At 44.9% G+C, this 23164-nt stretch overlaps 3 protein-coding genes across 5 annotated transcripts; all 3 read right to left on the reverse strand.

Moving 5' to 3' along the window:
• Positions 1–1429: 1429 nt before the first annotated feature.
• On the reverse strand, positions 1430–3618 carry LOC311031399 (uncharacterized protein). 2 transcript variants are annotated; one of them, XM_084037714.1, is made up of 3 exons: positions 3197–3618; positions 1825–2859; positions 1430–1646 (listed from the first exon to the last, which is right to left on the reverse strand). In XM_084037714.1, exons 1-3 carry the CDS (start codon positions 3378–3380, stop codon positions 1579–1581), a joined length of 1287 nt encoding a protein of 428 aa, XP_083893840.1. In that variant the 5' UTR covers positions 3381–3618; the 3' UTR covers positions 1430–1578. The 2 variants fall into 2 exon arrangements, with proteins under 2 accessions (XP_083893840.1, XP_083893839.1); XM_084037713.1 differs by lacking the exon at positions 1430–1646 and having other exon boundaries at positions 1657–2859.
• A 288-nt stretch (positions 3619–3906) lies between these two features.
• On the reverse strand, positions 3907–16122 carry LOC311031400 (uncharacterized protein). The gene is made up of 2 exons (XM_084037715.1): positions 15730–16122; positions 3907–5961 (listed from the first exon to the last, which is right to left on the reverse strand). The coding sequence occupies exons 1-2, from the start codon at positions 15905–15907 to the stop codon at positions 4775–4777; spliced, it is 1365 nt and encodes a 454-aa protein (XP_083893841.1). The 5' UTR covers positions 15908–16122; the 3' UTR covers positions 3907–4774.
• Positions 16123–17070: 948 nt separating this feature from the next.
• On the reverse strand, positions 17071–22953 carry LOC311031398 (uncharacterized protein). Of its 2 annotated transcripts, XM_084037712.1 has the most exons (3): positions 21538–22953; positions 18205–18410; positions 17071–18168 (listed from the first exon to the last, which is right to left on the reverse strand). In XM_084037712.1, the coding sequence occupies exons 1-3, from the start codon at positions 21719–21721 to the stop codon at positions 17176–17178; spliced, it is 1383 nt and encodes a 460-aa protein (XP_083893838.1). In that variant the 5' UTR covers positions 21722–22953; the 3' UTR covers positions 17071–17175. The 2 variants fall into 2 exon arrangements, with proteins under 2 accessions (XP_083893838.1, XP_083893837.1); XM_084037711.1 differs by having other exon boundaries at positions 17071–18410.
• Between the last annotated feature and the right edge of the window lie 211 nt (positions 22954–23164).

The following is a 23164-nucleotide window of genomic DNA, read 5'->3' on the forward strand; positions in this document are numbered from 1 at the left end:
CCACAATAAAAGGCCACCCTGAAATGTGAATTTTTTTGCTTTATTGGGGGTCTGGGGACTCAGAACCAGTCAGTATCTGGTGTGACCACCATTTGCCTCATGCAGTGCAACACATCTTCTTCGCATAGAGTTTATCAGATTGTCAATTGTGGCCTGTGGAATGTTGGTCCACTCCTCTTCAATGGCTGTGCGAAGTTGCTGGATATTAGTGTGAACTGGTACACGCTGTCGTATACGCCGGTCAAGCACATCCCAAACATGCTCAATGAGTGACATGTCCGGTGAGTATGCTGGCCATGCAAGAACTGGGACATTTTCAGCTTCCAAGAATTGTGTACAGATCCTTGCAACATGGGGCCGTGCATTATCTTGCTGAAACATGAGGTGATGTTCATGGATGTATGGCACAACAATGGGCCTCAGGATCTCATCACGGTATCTCTGTGCATTCAAAATGCCATCAATAAAATGCACCTGTGTTCTTCGTCCATAACAGATGCCTGCCCATACCATAACCCCACCACCACCATGGGCCACTCGATCCACAACATTGACATCAGCAAAGCGCTCACCCACACGACGCCACCCACGCTGTCTGCCATCTGCCCTGAACAATGTAAACCGAGATTCATCCGTGAAGAGAACACCTCTCCAACGTGCCAGACGCCATCGAATTTGAGCATTTGCCCACTCAAGTCTGTTACGGCGACGAGCTGGAGTCAGGTCAAGACCCCGATGAGGACGACGAGCATGCAGTTGAGCTTCCCTGAGACGGTTTCTGACAGTTTGTGCAGAAATTGTTTGGTTATGCAAACCAATTGTTTCAGCAGCTGTCTGAGTGGCTGGTCTCAGACGATCTTGGAGGTGAACCTGCTGGATGTGGAGGTCCTGGGCTGGTGTGGTTACACGTGGTCTGCGGTTGTGAGGCCGGTTGGATGTACTGCCATATTCTCTGAAACGCCTTTGGAGACGGCTTATGGTGGAGAAATGAACATTCAATGCACGAGCAACAGATCTGGTTGACATTCCTGCTGTCAGCATGCCAATTGCACGCTCCCTCAATGCTTGTGGCATCTGTGGCATTTTGCTGTGAGACAAAACTGCACATTTCAGAGTGGCCTTTTATTGTGGGCAGTATAAGGTACACCTGTGCACTAATCATGATGTCAGATCAGCATCTTGATGTGGCACACCTGTGAGGTGGGATGGATTATCTCAGCAAAGCAGAAGTGCTCACTATCACACATTTAGACAGATTTGTGAACAATGTTTGAGAGAAATGGTAATATTGTGTATCTGGAATGAATTTTAGATCTTTAAGTCCATCTCATGAAAAATGGGAGCAAAAACAAAAGTGTTGCGTTTATATTTTTGTTGAGTGTACTTTCACTAGGTGGCCACAGTCAGGAAAAGAGAGACTACTGTAATGTGATATGACAGGATATTCAACTTTATTGTCCCCCGTGTGAAAATGAGCTTTTTCACAATAGGAAGACGTTACACAGTACAATATGCAAAAATGCACACGTGAAATGTGAATAGGAGCAGCTCCGGAGATGCTTCTCTGCACTCTGATGGTCACAGTGATGCTTGTTTTTTTCTTCTAATTGTTTGCCATAATGAATTTAACTCACTATGCTTTGTAACTGAGCGCTGACAAGGTCAGCCTGGTTCACGTAGCGGTGGCTGCCTTCTCATGAGTTTGAAGGTGCACCTTCAGGTTCGGCGCAAATCTGTATCTCATGCCGCAAATGTGACAGCCGTACGGCCTCTCTCCTGTGTGCGTGGTCCGATGTCGAGTCATCTGTCCGCTTTGGCTGAAACGTTTACCGCAAATATCACACGAGTACGGCTTCTCTCCCGAATGGTACCTCATGTGCGTTTTGAGGTGACTGCTGGTGTTAAAAAGTTTGCCGCACAGGCCGCACTGATACGGTTTCTCCCCCGAATGACTCCGTTTGTGAATGGTGAGGTTCTGACTCTGGCTGAACGATTTCCCGCAGATGTCACAGTGGTACGGTTTCTCCCCCGAGTGCGTCCTCACGTGCACGACCAGGTGCTCCCTTCGGTAAAACGTTTTGCCACATTCTTGACACACAAACTCCTTTATGCCTGTGTGGATTCTTTCGTGCAGCCGGAGGCAGCGGACGTTGCCGAACGTCTTGCCACAAACTTCGCAGAAATAGGTTTTGTTGTGACAGCCCTTCACGTGAGTGATGAGGTCCTTGGCGGACGAGCACGTCAGCCCGCAAACGGTGCAATCGAAATTCTTCTCGTGTGTTTTTATGTGCTTCATCAAAGAGCCAATATACTGGAATCCCTTGCCGCAAAAATGGCAAAAACTGCGACCCTTGTCACCTTTAGCCGAACCTTTGTCGTGGGGCAATACTGCCTTGTCCTCATTGACGTCGCCACTCTGCCCTTGCAATGTCTTTCCTTTCCTCTTCAACGTTGTGGCCTGTTCTGCTTTGCGATCAAACCCATCGCTGTCATCACTTTCATTGTGAGCGGCAGAGTCGTCCGAAGACACTGGCTGCATTTCATACAACGCTTGTGTCTCTGGCTGATCCTGCTCGCTCTTCACAATGTCAGGAGGAGGAAAAAACATCGTTTGACCGTCATCCCTGAGTTCCTCCTGCTCTTCTTTTATCTCCGGCATCAAGAAGTCCGTCTGAACTAAGCAGTAGTTCCAGCTGTTAGTGTCCAGATCTGCGTTGGTTTGAGAAGGTCCCGGCACCTCGGCACCCAGACTGAAGTCGGACTCTTCTGGCGTTGAGGGTCCTGGATCCTCCTGCGGCACCGGGGCTTCACATTCGTCTCCACGCCCCGCTGTGGTGCTGGTCGGTGGAGGGTCTGCAGCTGCAAAACAGACAGGAACAAACATTACCCAACAGTTTCAAGGGAGTAGTTGTCATACAATGTGAAAAACTCAAACTCCCATGAGCACCCTCTCCTAACTCTGTGTAAGAGAGTTTGTGGGAAAGTGACACGGTATTGAAATATGTCTACCACCGTTATTGCAGCTGAGTTTATACAGTACTTCTGGTGTGCGTGCGCGTGCACGCACAGGCGCGTAACAACAACCTCAGCTATGGCCACCTCCTCTCCGGGCAACACTGCTGGCTATATATATATATATATAGAGAGAGAGATGTGGGTCAGGTATCAAACAGCACATTTAACGAGAGTCCCGAACCTGGTTTATTTCGCAGGAAGTCCAGCTGGTGTCGCAGACTTTCAAGCTCCTCTTTAGACCGACTAACTTCGGGTTCGTACAGAGCTAACGTGATGGTTTTCTCCACCTCCCCGAGGATCTCCTCCGCCGCCGCGTACAGCCGCTGGTGAACGAACGACCTCAGCTGGAACATCGTGGTGTCCATGTCTCCGGAGAGAGCTGCGGCACACAGATATCGACGACAGTGGCGGGATAGCAAGAACAACTCGGCTAGCCTTAGCTCAAACCTGAAGCCTGCGATGCGCTAGCAGCAGCCACAGTGTGACTTCCGGTTTGAGTCGTTCAGAATAAAAGCGGTCCCTTCCAAATAAGAGATAAGTACATTAGAGCAACCATCTACATGTGACAACACGAAGGCACTGAAGAATGGATACATAAATAAAAAAAAGCAAAAAAAAAAAAAAAAGCAAATTAACCTTAATTAACAAGAAACTGAACTAAACTAAAAGTGGGACTATAATGTAGTCCTATTATTGCAAGTTTAATAACTGTTTATTGTGGCTTTGGGTCTGGATGTGAGACAATAAACATAATTGGATGAACAGAAGATACTGTTCATAATTGAATAATGAAGAATCTTGTGAGTGGAGGGGATCTTTAAGTTCAAACAGTTAAAGTTCCATGTGATAGACTGAGGTGGGAGACATGAAGAGTCACAGGTGGGTTTTGAAAAATAGGGTTTATTTAACAAAATATGAAGTATACAATATTCGAGGCCCATAAGAAGTCAACTGAACAAATCCGGCTATATGATTTCCTGGAAAGCAACGCATTCCTGTGGACTTTCAGCAAATCCCTTAAAAAAGCACCGTTGGGGGGCGGTCGGTGGGGCAGTGGTTAAGGCAGCCGCCCCCATGTACAGAGGCTCAACGTCCTCGAAGTGGTGATCCAGGGTTCAACTCCCGGCCCGGCGATCAGTTTCCTGAATGTCTTCCCCCTCTATCTCCCCGTTTCCACACTGTCTCTATAAAAATAATAAAAAATGCTTGAATGGTGCTCTAGCATAAAAAATAATCTTGAAAAACAAAAAGCACCGTCGGGACCAGGCTTCATGGGAATTGTAGTTGATTATACATAGACACATGTGTAGCAGACTTAAAGGACTTGACTGCATGTTGCACAGTTATCTGATATGTTGACCGTAAAGTTTAGTGTTGCAACTTCCTGCTAGCGACAGTAATGTAAGACGTATAATGTATGTTGAATAGTATCAGATGTTTGAATTTATGAAGAATAACACTGGTGTAAATACTTTCACCAGGTGGCCACAGTCAAGAAAAGAGAGACTACTGTAATGTGATATGACAGGATATTCAACTTTATTGTCCCCTGTGTGAAAATGAGCTTTTTCACAATAGGAAGACGTTACACAGAACATATGCAAAAATGCACACGTGAAATGTGAATAGGAGCAGCTCCGGAGATGCTTCTCTGCACTCTGATGGTCACAGTGATGCTTGTTTTTTTCTTCTAATTGTTTGCCATAATGAATTTAACTCACTATGCTTTGTAACTGAGCTCTGACAAGGTCAGCCTGGTTCACGTAGCGGTGGCTGCCTTCTCATGAGTTTGAAGGTGCACCTTCAGGATCGACGCAAATCTGTATCTCATGCCGCAAACGTGACAGCCGTACGGCCTCTCTCCTGTGTGCGTGGTCCGATGACTAGTCATCCGTCCGTGTCGGCTGAAACGTTTACCGCAAATATCACACGGGTACGGCTTCTCTCCCGAATGGTTCCTCGTGTGCATTTTGAGTTGACCGCTGGTCTTAAAAAGTTTGCCGCACAGGCCGCACTGATACGATTTCTCCCGATAATGACTCCGTTTGTGAAAGGTGAGGTTCTGACTCTGGCTGAACGCTTTCCCGCAGATGTCACAGTGGTACGGTTTCTCCCTCGTGTGCGTCCTCACGTGCGCGATCAGGTTCTGCCTTCCGTTAAACTTTTTGCCACATTCTTGACACACAAACTCCTTTCCGCCTGTGTGGATTTTTCCGTGCAGCCGGAGGAGGCGGACGTTGTCGAACGTCTTGCCACAAACGTTGCAGAAAGGGTTTTTTTTGTGACAGCGCTTCACGTGAGTGATGAGCCTCTTGGTGGAAACGCACGTCTTCCCGCAAACGGTGCAATCTAAATGTTTCTTGTGTGTTTTTAGGTGCTTCATCAAAAAGCCAATGTACCTGAATCCCTTGCCGCAAAAATGGCAAAGACTGCGACCCTTGTCACCTTTAGCCGAACCTTTGTCGTGGGGCAATACTGCCTTGTCCTCATTGACGTCGCCACTCTGCCCTTGTAATGTCTTTCCTTTCTTTTTCAACGTTGTGGCCTGTTCTGCTTTGCGATCAAACCCATCACTGTCATCACTTTCATTGTGAGCGGCAGAGTCGTCCGAAGACACTGGCTGCATTTCATACAACGCTTGTGCCTCTGGCTGTTCCTGCTCGCTCTTCACAATGTCAGGAGGAGGAAAAAACATTGTTTGACCATCATCCCTGAGTCCCTCCTGCTTTTCTTTTATCTCCGGCATGAAGAAGTCCGCCTGAACGAAGCAGTAGTTCCAGCTGTTGGCGTCCAGATCTGCGTTGGTTTGAGAAGGTCCTGGCACCTCGGCACTCAGACCGAAGTCGGACTCTTCTGGCGTTGAGGGTCCTGGATCCTCCTGCGGCACCGGGGCTTCACATTCGTCTCCACGCCCCGCTGTGGTGCTGGTCGGTGGAGGGTCTGCAGCTGCAAAACAGACAGGAACAAACATTACCCAATAGTTTCAAGGGAGTAGTTGTCATACAATGTGAATAACTCAAACTCCCATGAGCACCCTCTCCTAACTCTGTGTAAGAGAGTTTGGGAAAGTGACACAAGGCTTGTTCAGGATGGTCTTGGCTTGACTTGACTTATCACGCCGACGAGAGCTGAAGGTGTCTGAGGGGGCGGGCTCTAAAAGAGACTGTAGCCAAACGCCGTCAAGTCGGACAACAAAGTCAACGTTACTATGGTGCTCAAGCGATAGAACACAGATGGACACACAGGGCTCCAGACTAACTTTTTGCAATGGTAGCACTGGTGCGCCTAACTTTTTTTTTTTAGGTGCACCAGCACAAAATTTAGGTGCACCCACAGTTTTCATCGTGTCGCCTTTAACGCCAAAAAGTCACCTTTTTATCGCTCTCCTTTTACATAATGACACCCCCTTATGGCCTAGGTCAGGGATGCCAGGGTGAAATTGGACAGGGGGCCAGATTTTTTCAAGTGAGACCTCAGATTACACTTTCCGACTGAAAAGGCCAAACATTGACTCAACACATGGATAGGTAGGCTATTTCAAATTATTCATGAAGGCCTACACATCAAAAAGAAATTGCGTTGGCACCAAAATAGCCTCACCATGAGGCCTAAATTACATACATTACAAACGAAGATGATTGACAGGCGCTCTCCTTCATACAATCACGTGCACACTTCATGGCTGCACCTGATTGGACGATTGCTTTCACAGCTGTTTGCTGCTCCCGGATTTCAAACCGACCAACATGGCGGCTTGTTTGGAAACTTTCTCTTATTTTACAACAATAGTTCACCGAAACATTTTATGCGAGAAATAAGCTATGCAGTTGCTGAATCTGTCTTTATTTTAGATCGACCACATTCAGTTTAAAAGATTTTCGAGAGCTTGCTGGAGGCAGCAGCGCAACGTCTCTCCACACTCGCCGTGAGTCGAATGCATTGCAGGGCATACCATAAATCCTTTAATATAGCCTCAGGGTCATTCCGTGTCATTTCATCAAATGCCTCCCACCTGACCATCTCAGAATGTCCTGAAAAAAATTGAGTACAAGGACACACTTGTTAATAGGACAAATCCAAAATATTAGGTCTCTACTGTCAACAGTTTCCTCATGAAACTTCATTGAATGAAGGGTAGTTTAGACGGTTTTTGGCATCATACTCTGAAAAGCCATTTTTAAACGGCATTATCTGGAAAACTATCTCACCTGTGGACTTCAAATTATCTACAGTGTATATCTGTTACTAATAGCCTCCAAACATGAAATATCAGGGGTGTAGCTCAATGATAACCTAGTATGGTAGGTACTTAAAATTAGGCTTTTTGAAATAAAGTAGTACATTTGAAGAGTGGCTGAGCTCCCATTTTTACAGATAAAAGACTTCTATCACTTCTGCCTCTATCTCTGTTGTGAGCTTAAACATTCTACAAAATATGGTCTCTCTTAGATTATTAGTTTCACAGATATTAAGGCTCAAAAATGGAAGTAAACACATCTTTGCCCAACTTCAGAGTCATATTCCAAAAAACTGACAACACGTATCAGGTCCAAACTTACTTTTTTTGAAAGATCATATTCTTGTTAAAATCATATTAAAAAATCGGGAGGGTGTTTTGCCTCATTTTGTCGCAGTGATTTTTTAAAATCCTGATATTGGTGGGGTTTTTGTGGCTGGTTTTGGTACTGCATGTCGTATTATCCTACAAGTAAACATCACAGCAGGGCAATTCAAATGTCACAGCAGGACGCGTACCTAGCAACATCAGTGATGTTGCTAGGTACGCGTCCTGCGTCCCTGACGCATTAAAATCTGAAAGGACGCACTAAACTCACTATCCATGCGTACCGGGGACGCACCTCATTTTTCCCATGAAAAACGATACATTAAACAACTCGTGTTTAATCACAGTAACTGGCAAAAGAAACCTTGTTGTTAGCAGACTGGACAGCGCTGTTTCAACCCTCTGCGCATCTACTCGGCGCAGACGTGATCCCCTGTACAAAGTATCGCGACATGCTAATTTAGCCGCTATCAAAACAACTAGCCTGTCACCGCTGATTTAATTTCAACAATTAAAAATACGAACTTCATAGTAAATAAACCCACGTTTCCACTGCTCGATGCTGTGCTCATTCGTGTACACCAAAAACATATCTGCATCATTTCATTTTTCTCAAAAGACTTTCCACTGTGTTAGTTATGTTTAATTTTTGAGCTAATCAGGGATGTGATTCTTCCGGATAAATCCGGAAATCCGGCTTTTCGGCAAGGCACGGGTCATAATGACCGCTCACGCTGTCAACGGTTTTTGTGCCTCTGATTCATGTCTTCGTGTCACTCCGCAAGTAGTGCGCGTTGTCGCGGTGGAACTTCATTCAAAGCAGAGCAAACCAAAGTCTCCGCTGTGCTTCCCGACCACGGGCTAGAAGCTGAAGCAGGAGCGGTTAACTATGGAAATGAGGAGAACATGACTCGCCCTGCCTCGTCGGCATGCAAACAGTAATCAGGAGTAAATGCTAAACGTCAGTGATAGACTCGGGTGCTGAGCTCTCACCCAGCGCGTGTGGCCAAGCTTTCTCCCCCTTCTCCACCTCACATGAGATGGGGAGAGAAGTCCCCCCCTCCCAGGTGAGCTGCTTCTCCAAAATAAACCAATAGCGAAGCCCGTTAGAGGGCGTAGCACGTACGAAATAGAAGTAGAGTTAAACATCTATTTAGAGTACAAATTAATAAGAGTAATTATTGTAATGTAAACATTATCAAATTTGATCTTTTTTTTCTGCTTGCTGAGCCTGAACATTGATTACCATCTCCCAAAATGCAGTGGAAGACTGTAATAATAATAGATAATAAATAAACTACTATTAGGTGATTTCTGTCATCTTGTTTTGTCTTGTACAGGCTTTAGGGATGAGCTGGTCTTTTGTGCAATTTCTATATGCCTATTGTCTTTAACCTGCTGATACAATGCATTGGTAAATAATAAATATTTAAGTTAAACAAATCTTACAATTTTCTAGTAGTCCAGATTGATGCATTTAATTGTTAAAATTGACAACATTTTCCTCCAGGGGACCCCCCCTAGTTGTACCCAGTTTTCTCATTAATGTAATGTTCTACATTAATGTGAAACGATTCGGGGGGGGGGGGGGGGGGGGGGTATTTTCCTGCTTTTTTATTCTTTGCCGATCACATCCCTGGCTAATACAGTAGCTAAATACACTAAAAGTTTCACAGTGATTGACTCAGTTCATTTGATTTAGTTGATGTTCAGATGAGAAGATTTTGGTGACAATTCATTCATTGACTCTGTCATTGTGATGAAAATGTTTTGTTCATTTGTTAAAATCAGCACTTTTATTGAAATTTTATTTTGGTACTACAGACCATAGAGACACCATTTTGTTTTGATTTGAATTTTAGTAATTTATTTTGGTGCTATTTATGTTGCTACAAAAATGCTGTTTGATTTGAATGTCATATGTCATGCCACTGTGACAGTTGTTTTGCAATAAACTTTTCAGATTTGGAATTTTATTTGTTTAATTTCAGATACATTTTGAACATACATGTTCAATGAATATATCCGTTTATTATAACCATATCATACCACCATCAAAGGAGTTTAACACTCAATAAAATTTAAGAAATAGAATAATATAAGAAAGAATTCCTTTTTTTTTAACTGGGGAGTCGGGACCCATTGAATTTCCCAGGGACCCACTCAACTCACCACCTGTGGGTCCCGGGGACTCATTACATTGAAAACCTATCAACATCACTGTATATACACACACACACTCAACAAAAATATAAACGCAACACTTTTGTTTTTGCTCCCATTTTTCATGAGATGGACTTAAAGATCTAAAATTCATTCCAGATACACAATATTACCATTTCTCTCAAACATTGTTCACAAATCTGTCTAAATGTGTGATAGTGAGCACTTCTGCTTTGCTGAGATAATCCATCCCACCTCACAGGTGTGCCACATCAAGATGCTGATCTGACATCATGATTAGTGCACAGGTGTGGCTTAGACTGTCCACAATAAAAGGCCACCCTGAAATGTGCATTTTTTTGCTTTATTGGGGGTCTGGGGACTCAGAACCAGTCAGTATCTGGTGTGACCACCATTTGCCTCATGCAGTGCAACACATCTTCTTCGCATAGAGTTTATCAGATTGTCAATTGTGGCCTGTGGAATGTTGGTCCACTCCTCTTCAATGGCTGTGCGAAGTTGCTGGATATTAGTGGGAACTGGTACACGCTGTCGTATACGCCGGTCAAGCACATCCCAAACATGCTCAATGGGTGACATGTCCGGTGAGTATGCTGGCCATGCAAGAACTGGGACATTTTCAGCTTCCAAGAATTGTGTACAGATCCTTGCAACATGGGGCCGTGCATTATCTTGCTGAAACATGAGGTGATGTTCATGGATGTATGGCACAAAAATGGGCCTCAGGATCTCATCACGGTATCTCTGTGCATTCAAAATGCCATCAATAAAATGCACCTGTGTTCTTCGTCCATAACAGATGCCTGCCCATACCATAACCCCACCACCACCATGGGCCACTCGATCCACAACATTGACATCAGCAAAGCGCTCACCCACACGACGCCACACACGCTGTCTGACATCTGCCCTGAACAATGTAAACCGAGATTCATCCGTGAAGAGAACACCTCTCCAACGTGCCAGACGCCATCGCATGTGAGCATTTGCCCACTCAAGTCTGTTACGGCGACGATCTGGAGTCAGGTCAAGACCCCGATGAGGACGACGAGCATGCAGTTGAGCTTCCCTGAGACGGTTTCTGACAGTTTGTGCAGAAATTGTTTTGTTATGCAGACCAATTGTTTCAGCAGCTGTCTGAGTGGCTGGTCTCAGACGATCTTGGAGGTGAACCTGCTGGATGTGGAGGTCCTGGGCTGGTGTGGTTACGCGTGGTCTGCGGTTGTGAGGCCGGTTGGATGTACTGCCATATTCTCTGAAACGCCTTTGGAGATGGCTTATGGTGGAGAAATGAACATTCAATGCACGAGCAACAGATCTGGTTGACATTCCTGCTGTCAGCATGCCAATTGCACGCTCCCTCAATGCTTGTGGCATCTGTGGCATTTTGCTGTGAGACAAAACTGCACATTTCAGAGTGGCCTTTTATTGTGGGCAGTATAAGGTACACCTGTGCACTAATCATGATGTCAGATCAGCATCTTGATGTGGCACACCTGTGAGGTGGGATGGATTATCTCAGTAAAGCAGAAGTGCTCACTATCACACATTTAGACAGATTTGTGAACAATGTTTGAGAGAAATGGTAATAATGTGTATCTGGAATGAATTTTAGATCTTTAAGTCCATCTCATGAAAAATGGGAGCAAAAACAAAAGTGTTGCGTTTATATTTTTGTTGAGTGTATACAAATAATACATATCCTCTGTGTCGATCTGTGTTCTATTGCTTGAGCACCGTGACGTTGACTTTGTTGTCTGACTTGATGGCGTTTGGCTACAGTCTCTTTTAGAGCCCGCCCCCTCAGACTCCTGCAGCTCTCGTTGGCGTGATAAGTCAAGTCAAGCCAAGACCATCCTGAACAAGCCTTGTGTCACTTTCCCAACACACACACACACACACACACACACACACACACACACACACACACACACACACACACACACACACACACACACACACACACACACACACACACACACACACACACACACACACACGCAAGGCAACATGTGGAAGACATTCTTTTTTTCAGTATATATTTGTTATATTATTCTATGTTTGTATTAACCAGCCCTCATATAAATAGGCCTACTCACAACACATGCACAGAACTTTAGATCAAGCCATGAGATCAAAGCGACCAAAATAAGAAGGCAAATCATTTCACCACAAGGTGGCCGCCGAGTGCGATCCTGAATACACATCATTGAACTTTTAACCAATAGAAAATCATTCCGCTGTAGCGGAGGTGTGGGCAAGCCGGTTGCAGCCGCCGTAGACCGCGCTGCCAAGCGCTGCAAGGAGCGGCTCTTAAAAACTTGGGTGCAGTCGAATAGTCAAAAAATAAGGGGTGCAGTCGAATAGTCAAAAAATAAGGGGTGCAGTCGAATAGTCAAAAAATAAGGTCCTAACTCCTATTCCTATCTCCTATTCCTTGACCTCTGGGGAAAACGTCACGGGGTTAAGGAAAGGCGATAGGAGAACTCAAAAGGACTTAGGAATAGTCGACCGCGGTGCTCAGAGAATCCGACCGGACTTTCACTAAGCTACGTCATTATAACGCGGCCGCTGATGATTGACAGCTGATGATCAGCGCCAGCGATTGACGTGCGTCTGCACTGGAGAAACTACAACAATGGACTACAAAAAGCGCATCGTCCACTTCTCCACATGTTGGTTTTATAAACAGCTGGTTCACTGACCGGCTTCAGGTCCAGCAGCTCCTCCTTTCTGTTTGACCGTTGTTTTATTTACTTTTCATTTGTGGTTTTAGTTTAGTTTTTGTCAAACATTTGTAACATGATTGAAATTTAAAAAAAAAACATTCAATTATTATCACTGTCCACACACATTTATTATCACTATTCCAATTACTATATGTCTGCATGAAAGTCATTGTTAAATATGTTAATGCACATATCGTTTGTTTTAATTAACGGCCGAGGTGTGCGGCACTTTAAATGTTGCTCTCGCAAAGAATTGTGGGTCGGCGTGATCTCCTTTCCTTTAGCATAGGAAGGTCCGTTGCATCCTATGCTAAAGGAGCTCTGAAAGGAAGCATTGGAGCTCCTTTCCTTTGCATTTAGAGAATTCGAACAGCTCTTATCATGGCGGCCATTTGTTTACTTCCGGGTCACTTCTTCAGTTAGGAACCTTCCTAAGCAAAAAAGACTATTCGACTGCACCCACGGTCCTAACTCCTATTCCTATCTCCTATTCCTTGACCTCTGGGGAGAACGTCACGGGGTTAAGGAAAGGCGATAGGAGAACTCAAAAGGACTTAGGAAAAGTGGGCCGTGGTGCTCAGAGAATCCGACCGGACTTCACTAAGCTACGTCATTATAACGCGGCCGCTGATGATTGACAGCTGATGATCGGCACCGGCGATTGACGTGCGTCTGCGCTGGAGAAACTACAATAATGGACCACAAAAAACGCGTCCACTTCTCCACATGTTGGTTTTATCAACAGCTGGTTCACTGACCGGCTTCAGGTCCAGCAGCTCCTCCTTCCTGTTTGACCGTTGTTTTATTTACTTTTCATTTGTGGTTTTAGTTTCGTTTTTGTCAAGTTTGTAACATGATTGAAAGAAATAAAAATAAATACCATTCAATTATTATCACTGTCCACACACATTTATTATCACTATTCCAATTACTATATGTCTGCATGAAAGTAATTGTTAAATATGTAAATAGGCATATCGTTTGTTTTAATTAACGGCCGAGGTGTGCGGCACTTTAAATGTTGCTCTCGCAAAGAATTGTGGGTCGGCGTAATCTCCTTTCCTTTCGCATAGGAATGTCCGTTGCATCCTATGCTAAAGGAGCTCTGAAAGGAAGCATTGGAGCTCCTTTCCTTTGCATTTAGAGAATCCAAACGGCTCTTATCATGGCGGCCACTTGTTTACTTCCGGGTCACTTCTTCAGTTAGGAACCTTCCTAAGCAAAAAAGACTATGGGTGCAGTCGAATAGTCAAAAAATAAGGTCCTAACTCCTATTCCTATCTCCTATTCCTTGACCTCTGGGAAAAACGTCACGGGGTCAAGGAAAGGCGATAGGAGAACTCAAAAGGACTTAGGAATAGTCGACCGCGGTGCTCAGAGAATCCGACCGGACTTTCACTAAGCTACGTCATTATATCGCGGCCGCTGATGATTGACAGCTGATGATCGGCACCGGCGATTGACGTGCGTCTGCGCTGGAGAAACTACAATAATGGACTACAAAAAGCGCATCTTCCACTTCTCCACATGTTGGTTTTATAAACAGCTGGTTCACTGACCGGCTTCAGGTCCAGCAGCTCCTCCTTTCTGTTTGACCGTTGTTTTATTTACTTTTCATTTGTGGTTTTAGTTTCGTTTTTGTCAAACATTTGTAACATGATTGAAATAAATAAAAAAAAAACATTAAATTATTATCACTGTCCACACATTTATCATCACTATTCCAATTACTCTGTCTGCATGAAAGTCATTGTTAAATATGTAAATGCACCTATCGTTTGTTTTCATGAACGGCCGAGGTGTGCGGCACTTTAAATGTTGCTCTCGCAAAGAATTGTGGGTCGGCGTAATCTCCTTTCCTATCGCATAGGAAGGTCCGTTGCATCCTATGCTAAAGGAGCTCTGAAAGGAAGCATTGGAGCTCCTTTCCTTTGCATTTAGAGAATTCGAACAGCTCTTATCATGGCGGCCACTTGTTTACTTCCGGGTCACTTCTTCAGTTAGGAACCTTCCTAAGCAAAAAAGACTATTCGACTGCACCCTATGGGTGCAGTCGAATAGTCAAAAAATAAGGTCCTAACTCCTATTCCTATCTCCTATTCCTTGACCTCTGGGGAAAACGTCACGGGGTTAAGGAAAGGCGATAGGAGAACTCAAAAGGATTTAGGAATAGTCGGCCGCGGTGCTCAGACAATCCGACCGGACTTTCACTAAGCTACGTCATTATAACGCGGCCGCTGATGATTGACAGCTGATGATCGGCACCGGCGATTGACATGCGTCTGTGCTGGAGAAACTACAATAATGGACTACAAAAAGCGCATCGTCCACTTCTCCACATGTTGGTTTTATAAACAGCTGGTTCACTGACCGGCTTCAGGTCCAGCAGCTCCTCCTTCCTGTTTGATGGTTGCTTTATTTACGTTTCATTTGTGGTTTTAGTTTAGTTTTTGTCAAGTTTGTAACATGATTGAAATAATAATAAAAAAAAACATTCAATTATTATCACTGTCCACACACATTTTATCATCACTATTCCAATAACTATATGTCTGCATGAAAGTCATTGTTAAATATGTAAATGCACATATCGTTTGTTTTCATGAACGGCCGAGGTGTGCGGCACTTTAAATGTTGCTCTCGCAAAGAATTGTGGGTCGGCGTAATCTCCTTTCCTTCCGCATAGGAAGGTCCGTTGCATCCTATGCTAAAGGAGCTCTGAAAGGAAGCATTGGAGCTCCTTTCCTTTGCATTTAGAGAATTCGAACAGCTCTTATCATGGCGGCCACTTGTTTACTTCCGGGTCACTTCTTCAGTTAGGAACCTTCCTAAGCAAAATAGACTATTCGACTGCACCCCTTGTTCCCGCGATGTTTTGGGTCACGTGACATGGTCGCGACCCTGTGACGTCTTTGTGGTCGGCTGCTAAGTCGGACACAAATTCTAGCCATCATGCATCGCTTTCAACCCACAATACATCACGTTAGGTGGCGCGCTGCAGGCGGCTACATCAAGTCGAATTCCCCTACAGTATTGAAATATTTTCACCAACGTTATTGCAGCTGAGTTTTTTACAGTATTAGTGTGTGCGTGCGCGTGCACGGACAGGCGCGTAACAACAACCTCAGCTATGGCCACCTCCTCTCCGGGCAACACTGCTGGCTATATATATATATATAGAGAGAGAGAGAGATGTGGGTCAGGTATCAAACAGCACATTTAACCAGAGTCCCGAACCTGGTTTATTTCGCAGGAAGTCCAGCTGGTGTCGCAGACTTTCAACCTCCTCTTTAGACCGACTAGCTTCGTACAGAGCTACCGTGATGGTTTTCTCCACCTCCCCGAGGATCTCCTCCGCCGCCGCGTACAGCCGCTGGTGAACGAACGACCTCAGCTGGAACATCGTGGTGTCCATGTGTCCGGAGAGAGCTGCGGCACACAGATATCGACGACAGTGGCGGGATAGCAAGAATAACTCGGCTAGCCTTAGCTCAAACCTGAAGCCTGCGATCCGCTAGCAGCAGCCAGTGTGACTTCCGGTTTGAATCGTTCATAATAAAAGCGGTCCCTCCAAAATAAGAGATAAGTACATTAGAGCAACCATCTACATGTGACAACACGAAGGCACTGAAGAATGGATACAGAAATAACAAAAAGCAAAACAATTGTTTTACCTTAATTAACAAGAAACTGAACTAAACTTGAAGTGGGACTATAATGTAGTCCTATTATTGCAAGTTTAATAACTGTTTATTGTGGCTTTGGGTCTGGATGTGAGACAATAAACATAATTGGATGAACAGAAGATACTGTACATAATTGAATAATGAAGAATCTTGTGAGTGGAGGGGATCTTTAAGTTCAAACAGTTAAAGTTCCATGTGATAGACTGAGGTGGGAGACATGAAGAGTCACAAGTGGGTTTTGAAAAATAGGGTTTATTTAACCAAATATGAAGTATACAATATTCGAGGCCCATAAGAAGTCAACTGAACAAATCCGGCTATATGATTTCCTGGAAAGCAACGCATTCCTGTGGACTTTCAGCATCAGTTTTCATCAGTTTCCCACGTCTTCCCCCTCTATCTCCCCGTTTCCTCACTGTCTCTATAAAAATAATCAAAAATGCTTGAATGGTGCTCTAGCATAAAAAAAATCTTTCAAAAAAAAAAAGCACCATCGGGACCAGGCTTCATGGGAATTGTAGTTGATTATACATAGACACATGTGTAGCAGACTTAAAGGACTTGACTGCATGTTGCACAGTTATCTGATATGTTGACCGTAAAGTTTAGTGTTGCAACTTCCTGCTAGCGATAGTAATGTAAGACGTATAATGTATGTTGAATAGTATCAGATGTTTGAACTTATGAAGAATAACACTGGTGTAAATACTTTCACCAGGTGGCCACAGTCAGGAAAAGAGAGACTACTGTAATGTGATATGATAGGATATTAAACTTTATTGTCCCCCGTGTTAAAATGAGCTTTTTCACAATAGGAAGACGTTACACAGAACTATATGCAAAAATGCACGCGTGAAATGTGAATAGGAGCAGCTCCGGAGATGCTTCTCTGCACTCTGATGGTCACAGTGATGCTTGTTTTTTTCTTCTAATTGTTTGCCATGATGAATTTAACTCACTATGCTTTGTAACTGAGCTCTGACAAGGTCAGCCTGGTTCACGTAGCGGTGGCTGCCTTCTCATGAGTTTGAAGGTGCACCTTCAGGTTCGGCGCAAATCTGTATCTCATGCCGCAAACGTGACAGCCGTACGGCCTCTCTCCTGTGTGCGTGGTCCGATGACTAGTCATCTGTCCGCTGAGGGTGAAACGTTTACCGCAAATATCACACGAGTACGGCTTCTCTCCCGAATGGTTCCTCGTGTGCATTTTGAGGTGACTGCCGGTGTTAAAAAGTTTGCCGCACAGATACGGTTTCTCCTCCCCCGAATGACTCCGTTTGTGAAAGGTGAGGTTCTGACTCTGGCTGAACGATTTCCCGCAGATGTCACAGTGGTACGGTTTCTCCCCCGAGTGCGTCCATACGTGCACGACCAGGTGCTCCCTTCGGTAAAACTTTTTGCCACATTCTTGACACACAAACTCCTTTCTGCCTGTGTGGATTTTTCCGTGCACCCGGAGGAGGTGGACGTTGGCGAACGTCTTGCCACAAACGTCGCAGAAATGGCTTTCGTTGTGACAGCGCTTCACGTGAGTGATGAGCTCCTTGGTAGACGAGCACGTCAGCCCACAAAAGGTGCAATCGAAATTCTTCTCGTGTGTTTTTATGTGGTTCATCAAAGAGCCAACGTACCTGAATCCCTTGCCGCAAAAATGGCAAAGACTGCGACCCTTGTCACCTTTAGCCGAAGCTTTGTCGTGGGGCAATACTGCCTTGTCCTCATTGACGTCGCCACTCTGCCCTTGTAATGTCTTTCCTTTCCTCTTCAACGTTGTGGCCTGTTCTGCTTTGCGATTAAACCCATCGCTGTCATCACTTTCATTGTGAGCGGCAGAGTCGTCCGAAGACACTGGCTGCATTTCATACAGCGCTTGTGTCTCTGGCTGATCCTGCTCGCTCTTCATAATGTCAGGAGGAGGAAAAAACATCGTTTGACCGTCATCCCCGAGTTTCTCCTGCTCTTCTTTTATCTCCTGCTCTTCTTTTATCTCCTGCTCTTCTTTTATCTCCTGCTCTTCTTTTATCACCGGCATCAAGAAGTCCATTTGAACGAAGCAGTGGTTCCAGCTGTTAGCGTCCGGATCTGCGTTGGTTTGAGAAGGTCCCGGCACCTCGCCACTCAGACCGAAGTCGGACTCTTCTGGCGTTGAGGGTCCTGGATCCTCCTGCGGCACCGGGGCTTCACATTCGTCTCCACGCCCCGCTGTGGTGCTGGTCGGTGGAGGGTCTGCAGCTGCAAAACAGACAGGAACAAACATTACCCAACAGTTTCAAGGGAGTAGTTGTCATACAATGTGAATAACTCAAACTCCCATGAGCACCCTCTCCTAACTCTGTGTAAGAGAGTTTGGGAAAGTGACACAAGGCTTGTTCAGGATGGTCTTGGCTTGACTTGACTTATCACGCCGACGAAAGCTGCAGGTATCTGAGGGGGCGGGCTCTAAATGAGACTGTAGCCAAACGCCGTCAAGTCGGACAACAAAGTCAACGTGACTATGGTGCTCAAGCGATAGAACACAGATGGACACACAGGGCTCCAGACTAACTTTTTGCATTGGTAGCACTGGTGCGCCTAACTTTTTTTTTTTATGTGCACCCTCACAAAATTTAGGTGCACCCACATTTTTCATCGTGTCACCTTTAACGCCAAAAAGTCACCTTTTTATCGCTCTCCTTTTACATAATGACACCCCCTTATGGCCTAGGTTAACTGCAGCACCATCAGCACCCAGAGCAACCATTTTCTCCAGCCAATCTGCACACTAATGCCCAAGCGCAGAAAATGCTTGCTTTGTGGCAGCATAAATTCCTCAAGAATAAAAAGATCATACAGGTCACTAGCCTATAATTGCAAATGGAAAACAGTTTATGTGATCTTAGCTTAGCCTACTTATATTTTTACTTAGGCTATTCATTTTTAATAATATTAGGAATAGGCTACTATACAATTTCCTATTCACGATCTCTCATGCTGTAATGTGGGCCTTCAAACACTGTGTGTGTCCATGCTCCACCTCGACATGTCCAATTAACATGTTGACCTCCCTTTACGCAAAATGCAGCAGTAGACAGTAACGCACTCCTTCGTAGAGACGTCTGTGTCGCCGTCAATCATGAATGACGTGTACGTGGCGTTTCCAACCTCCGCAGCTGTCTTGTTCTTTAGTGTGTCTGCATTTTTTTTCATCAGAATAATTTCGGACTTAAATTTAGTGAACGACAACTCCTCCTTTGCAATATTGTATGCGACGTTGGATGAGGGGCCACTTTATTAACACACTTATCACGGCATGTAGTATGCTTTTTGGACATATTGCGCTTTTTCAACGTCTCGATGCAAAATGTTGTTGACTCTTCCACAAACGCACTATTACCGGCCAAATTCTGACTGCACTCCCGACAATAAATGCAGTGCATTGAGTCCCTTTCTTTATCGTACATCAGCCAGGGAAATTGCTTCAACCAGTCCCGTCTGAAGGCATATTTTTGGGCTTTTGAATTAGTCTCGGGGCGAGGCTTTCTGCCTTTCTTCATTTGCAAAGAAAATCGAAGCGCTCAGCACTCATTGTCGAAGCGCTCAGGAGTACCTGCTAAGCTCGCTCGCATTTTTCGAACTGACACAATTTACAGCAGTGAAAAGGACCACAGCCAATCAGAGGCAAGGACCCGCCCGAGCTCCGTCTCTTATTGGTTTAGACCACGATACCATCAGGAGAACACAACAATAAGAAGGCAAATCATTTCACCACAAGGTGGCCGCCGAGTGCGATCCTGAACACACGTCATTGAACTTTTAACCAATAGAGAACCATTCCGCTGTAGCAGAGGCGTGGGCAAGCCGGTTGCAGCCGCCGTAGACCGCGCTGCAAGGAGCGGCTCTTAAAAACTTGTTCCCGCGATGTTTTGGGTCACGTGACATGGTCACGACCCTGTGACGTCTTTGTGGTCGGCTGCTAAGTCGGACAAAATTCTAGCCATCATGCATCGTTTTCAACTAGGGGTGTAACGATTCATCCACTACAACGATGAATCGATTTATATTCCTACGATCCAACTACATCGATCTGTGCTCGGCAAGTTGGCCTTCCGGGCGACATAATATCGATTAAATATCGTTTGAAATGGTAAAGAATCGATTGTATCGATACTAGGAAATTGCACATTGGATTTAAGCATGGCAAACTTTATGGATGTGTGTTTTTTTAGCACTTTTAACGATAAAGACACGTTAAACGTTACTCGATTCAGTCTACCTGTCTGCGACGTCATCGGCACGCGCCGGCAGCAGCGCGAATCTCAGAACGACAACAATGCAGCATGGCGGATAGCAGAGGAGACGGCGAGCAAGAAATTTTCAAGCCACCATTTCGGTCCAGTGTGTGGAAACACTTTGGCTTTTTCAAAGAGGGAGATGTTCTAAATAAGACAGTCGCTGTTTGTAGAATATGTAAAAGCCAAGTAAAAAACCACGGCAACACAACTAATCTCTCCAACCACCTACTAAGGCGCCATGGGATTTCACACGACCGTCCAGGCACCTCTTGCAGCGTTACCGCTGCAGCAGCAGCGCAAGGTAACGTCAGCGCTGCAGAAGCCTCAGGCCTCGCCAGCATGTTTAGTCAGAAACTAGGCCGAAACTCAGCTCGGGCGAAAAACATCACAGTCACCTTCAACCTGAAGAAATGTTGGTTGCACTTTGTTTTTGGTAATACTATTGTACTCTTTTTATGTTGAAAACAACAGCAGAAAAGGTTAACCTCCTGGTTGTACATTCAATAAAAGATTAATACATTTGCCATTAATTGTTGTTTACTCGTTTATATCCATAATTAATTTAAACCTGATTCCCTTACAAGAAACAACAGGGATCTAGGAAACTTCACCTGCACTGTCCAGTATCCAGGTATTTATTTCACAGTCACACTGGTTGGATTTTTGGCTAAAAAGTTACTGAATCGATTTCAAGTCACTGAATCATATCGGATCGTATCGTTCTAAATGAACCAAGATTGTCCTTGAATCGTATCGGCAACCACGAATCGTGATACGAATCGAATCGTTGTTAAAATGAATCGTTACACCCCTACTTTCAACCCACAATACATCACGTTAGGTGGCGCGCTGCAGGCGGCTACATCAAGTCGAATTCCCCTACAGTATTGAAATATGTCTACCACCGTTATTGCAGCTGAGTTTTTACAGTACTAGTGTGTGCGTGCGCGTGCACGGACAGGCGCGTAACAACAACCTCAGCTATGGCCACCTCCTCTCCGGGCAACACTGCTGGCTATATATATATATATATAGAGAGAGAGATGTGGGTCAGGTATTAAACAGCACATTTAACGAGAGTCCCGAACCTGGTTTATTTCGCAGGAAGTCCAGCTGGTGTCGCAGACTTTCAACCTCCTCTTTAGACCGACTAACTTCGGGTTCGTACAGAGCTAACGTGATGGTTTTCTCCACCTCCCCGAGGATCTCCTCCGCCGCCGCGTACAGCCGCTGGTGAACGAACGACCTCAGCTGGAACATCGTGGTGTCCATGTGTCCGGAGAGAGCTGCGGCACACAGATATCGACGACAGTGGCGGGATAGCAAGAACAACTCGACTAGCCTTAGCTCAAACCTGAAGCCTGCGATCCGCTAGCAGCAGCCAGTGTGACTTCCGGTTTGAGTCGTTCAGAATAAAAGCGGTCCCTCCCAAATAAGAGATAAGTACATTACAGCAGCCATCTACATGTGACAACACGAAGGCACTGAAGAATGGATACAGAAATAACAAAAGCAAATTAACCTTAAATAATAAGAAACTGAACTAAACTAGGGCTATAACGTAGTCCTAAATACTGTATTAATACAATGGTAATATGCCACATTGTTATTGCAAGTTTAATAACTGTTTATTGTGGCTTTGGGTCTGGATGTGAGACAATACACATTATTGGGTGAACAGAATATCCTGTAAATAATTGACTAATGTAATTGAGAATCTTTTGAGTGGAGGGAATCTTTAAGTTCAAACAGTTCAAACAGTTCCATGTGACGCCCGAGGTGGGAGACGTGAGGAGTCACAGGTGGGTTTTGAAAAATAGGGTTTATTTAACCAAATATCAAGCATTCAATATCGCTCAAACGCTAGCCTGCGATCTGCTAGCAGCCACAATAGGACTTCCGGTTTGAGTCGTTCAAAAATAAAAACACCACAGAGAGGGAGAAGTTAGGGCTTCCGTAACCAAGGGCATCAGTAGACTATAAGGACACTGTATGATGTCTATGATAAATAAAATAGCCAAAGAGAAAGCTATTCTTAACTAAATAATTAGAAACTGTTAAATTTAAAAAAAGAATGAATACTGTAATGATGACAGTTACAATTGTGGGAATGGGCAGTTACTTTAAAGGAGTCATAACCTGGTTTTATACGTATCCAGCCCCCCTTGGATCGCTTTGGATCAATTCGTAAAACTTATTAGAAAAAAAAAAAAAAAAATTTAATCAAACATTGAGCTTGTTCTGACCCTTTTTCGTACCGCGATTTTATCACGCGAGATTACGCGCGAGGTTTTGACTGGTCCGGATGTGCATTGTATAATATGTAATGAGGCGCGCGTTGATTCGCCGCAGGAAGGACAGAGCCGGGGGGGCTTGCCTGCATGCAGACTCCAAAACATAAACAGCCCCCTGTCATGGCGCACACACTAAATGACGAACCTTACGGAATTCAGGCATTTATGTACGAACCAGAGTCGGAACCCGAACCGGAGAGTGAAGAGCCAGAGACGGTTGAAGAGACACGTTTACAGCAGGACGTCAGGTAGCGGACGGGGGGGGGGGGGGGGGGGGGGTTGGGTGGTGAAAGAGGGGTGGGCTTATGCAAGTAGCCTCCACGGTGACGTCACCGTAGGCGCAGAATCAAAATCTCGTGCTTTAGGAATGCACACCCTTGTGTGCTATTCCTGTTCGGAAAAAGAGCAGAAGCGAAAAAAC

Source organism: Eutrigla gurnardus, assembly GCF_963514095.1.
Source record: "Eutrigla gurnardus genome assembly, chromosome: 20".
NCBI lineage: Eukaryota > Metazoa > Chordata > Actinopteri > Perciformes > Triglidae > Eutrigla > Eutrigla gurnardus.

Excerpts from the sequence above, each read along its gene's own strand:
- LOC311031399 (XM_084037713.1), bottom strand. The coding sequence starts at position 3,380 with ATGGACACCACGATGTTCCAGCTGAGGTCGTTCGTTCACCAGCGGCTG. Across the intron at positions 2,860-3,196 it reads CTTCCTGCGAAATAAACCAG|CTGCAGACCCTCCACCGACC; the intron begins GTTCGGGACTCT and ends TCTGTTTTGCAG.
- LOC311031400 (XM_084037715.1), bottom strand. The coding sequence starts at position 15,907 with ATGGACACCACGATGTTCCAGCTGAGGTCGTTCGTTCACCAGCGGCTG. Across the intron at positions 5,962-15,729 it reads CTTCCTGCGAAATAAACCAG|CTGCAGACCCTCCACCGACC; the intron begins GTTCGGGACTCT and ends TCTGTTTTGCAG.
- LOC311031398 (XM_084037711.1), bottom strand. The coding sequence starts at position 21,721 with ATGGACACCACGATGTTCCAGCTGAGGTCGTTCGTTCACCAGCGGCTG. Across the intron at positions 18,411-21,537 it reads CTTCCTGCGAAATAAACCAG|CTGCAGACCCTCCACCGACC; the intron begins GTTCGGGACTCT and ends TCTGTTTTGCAG.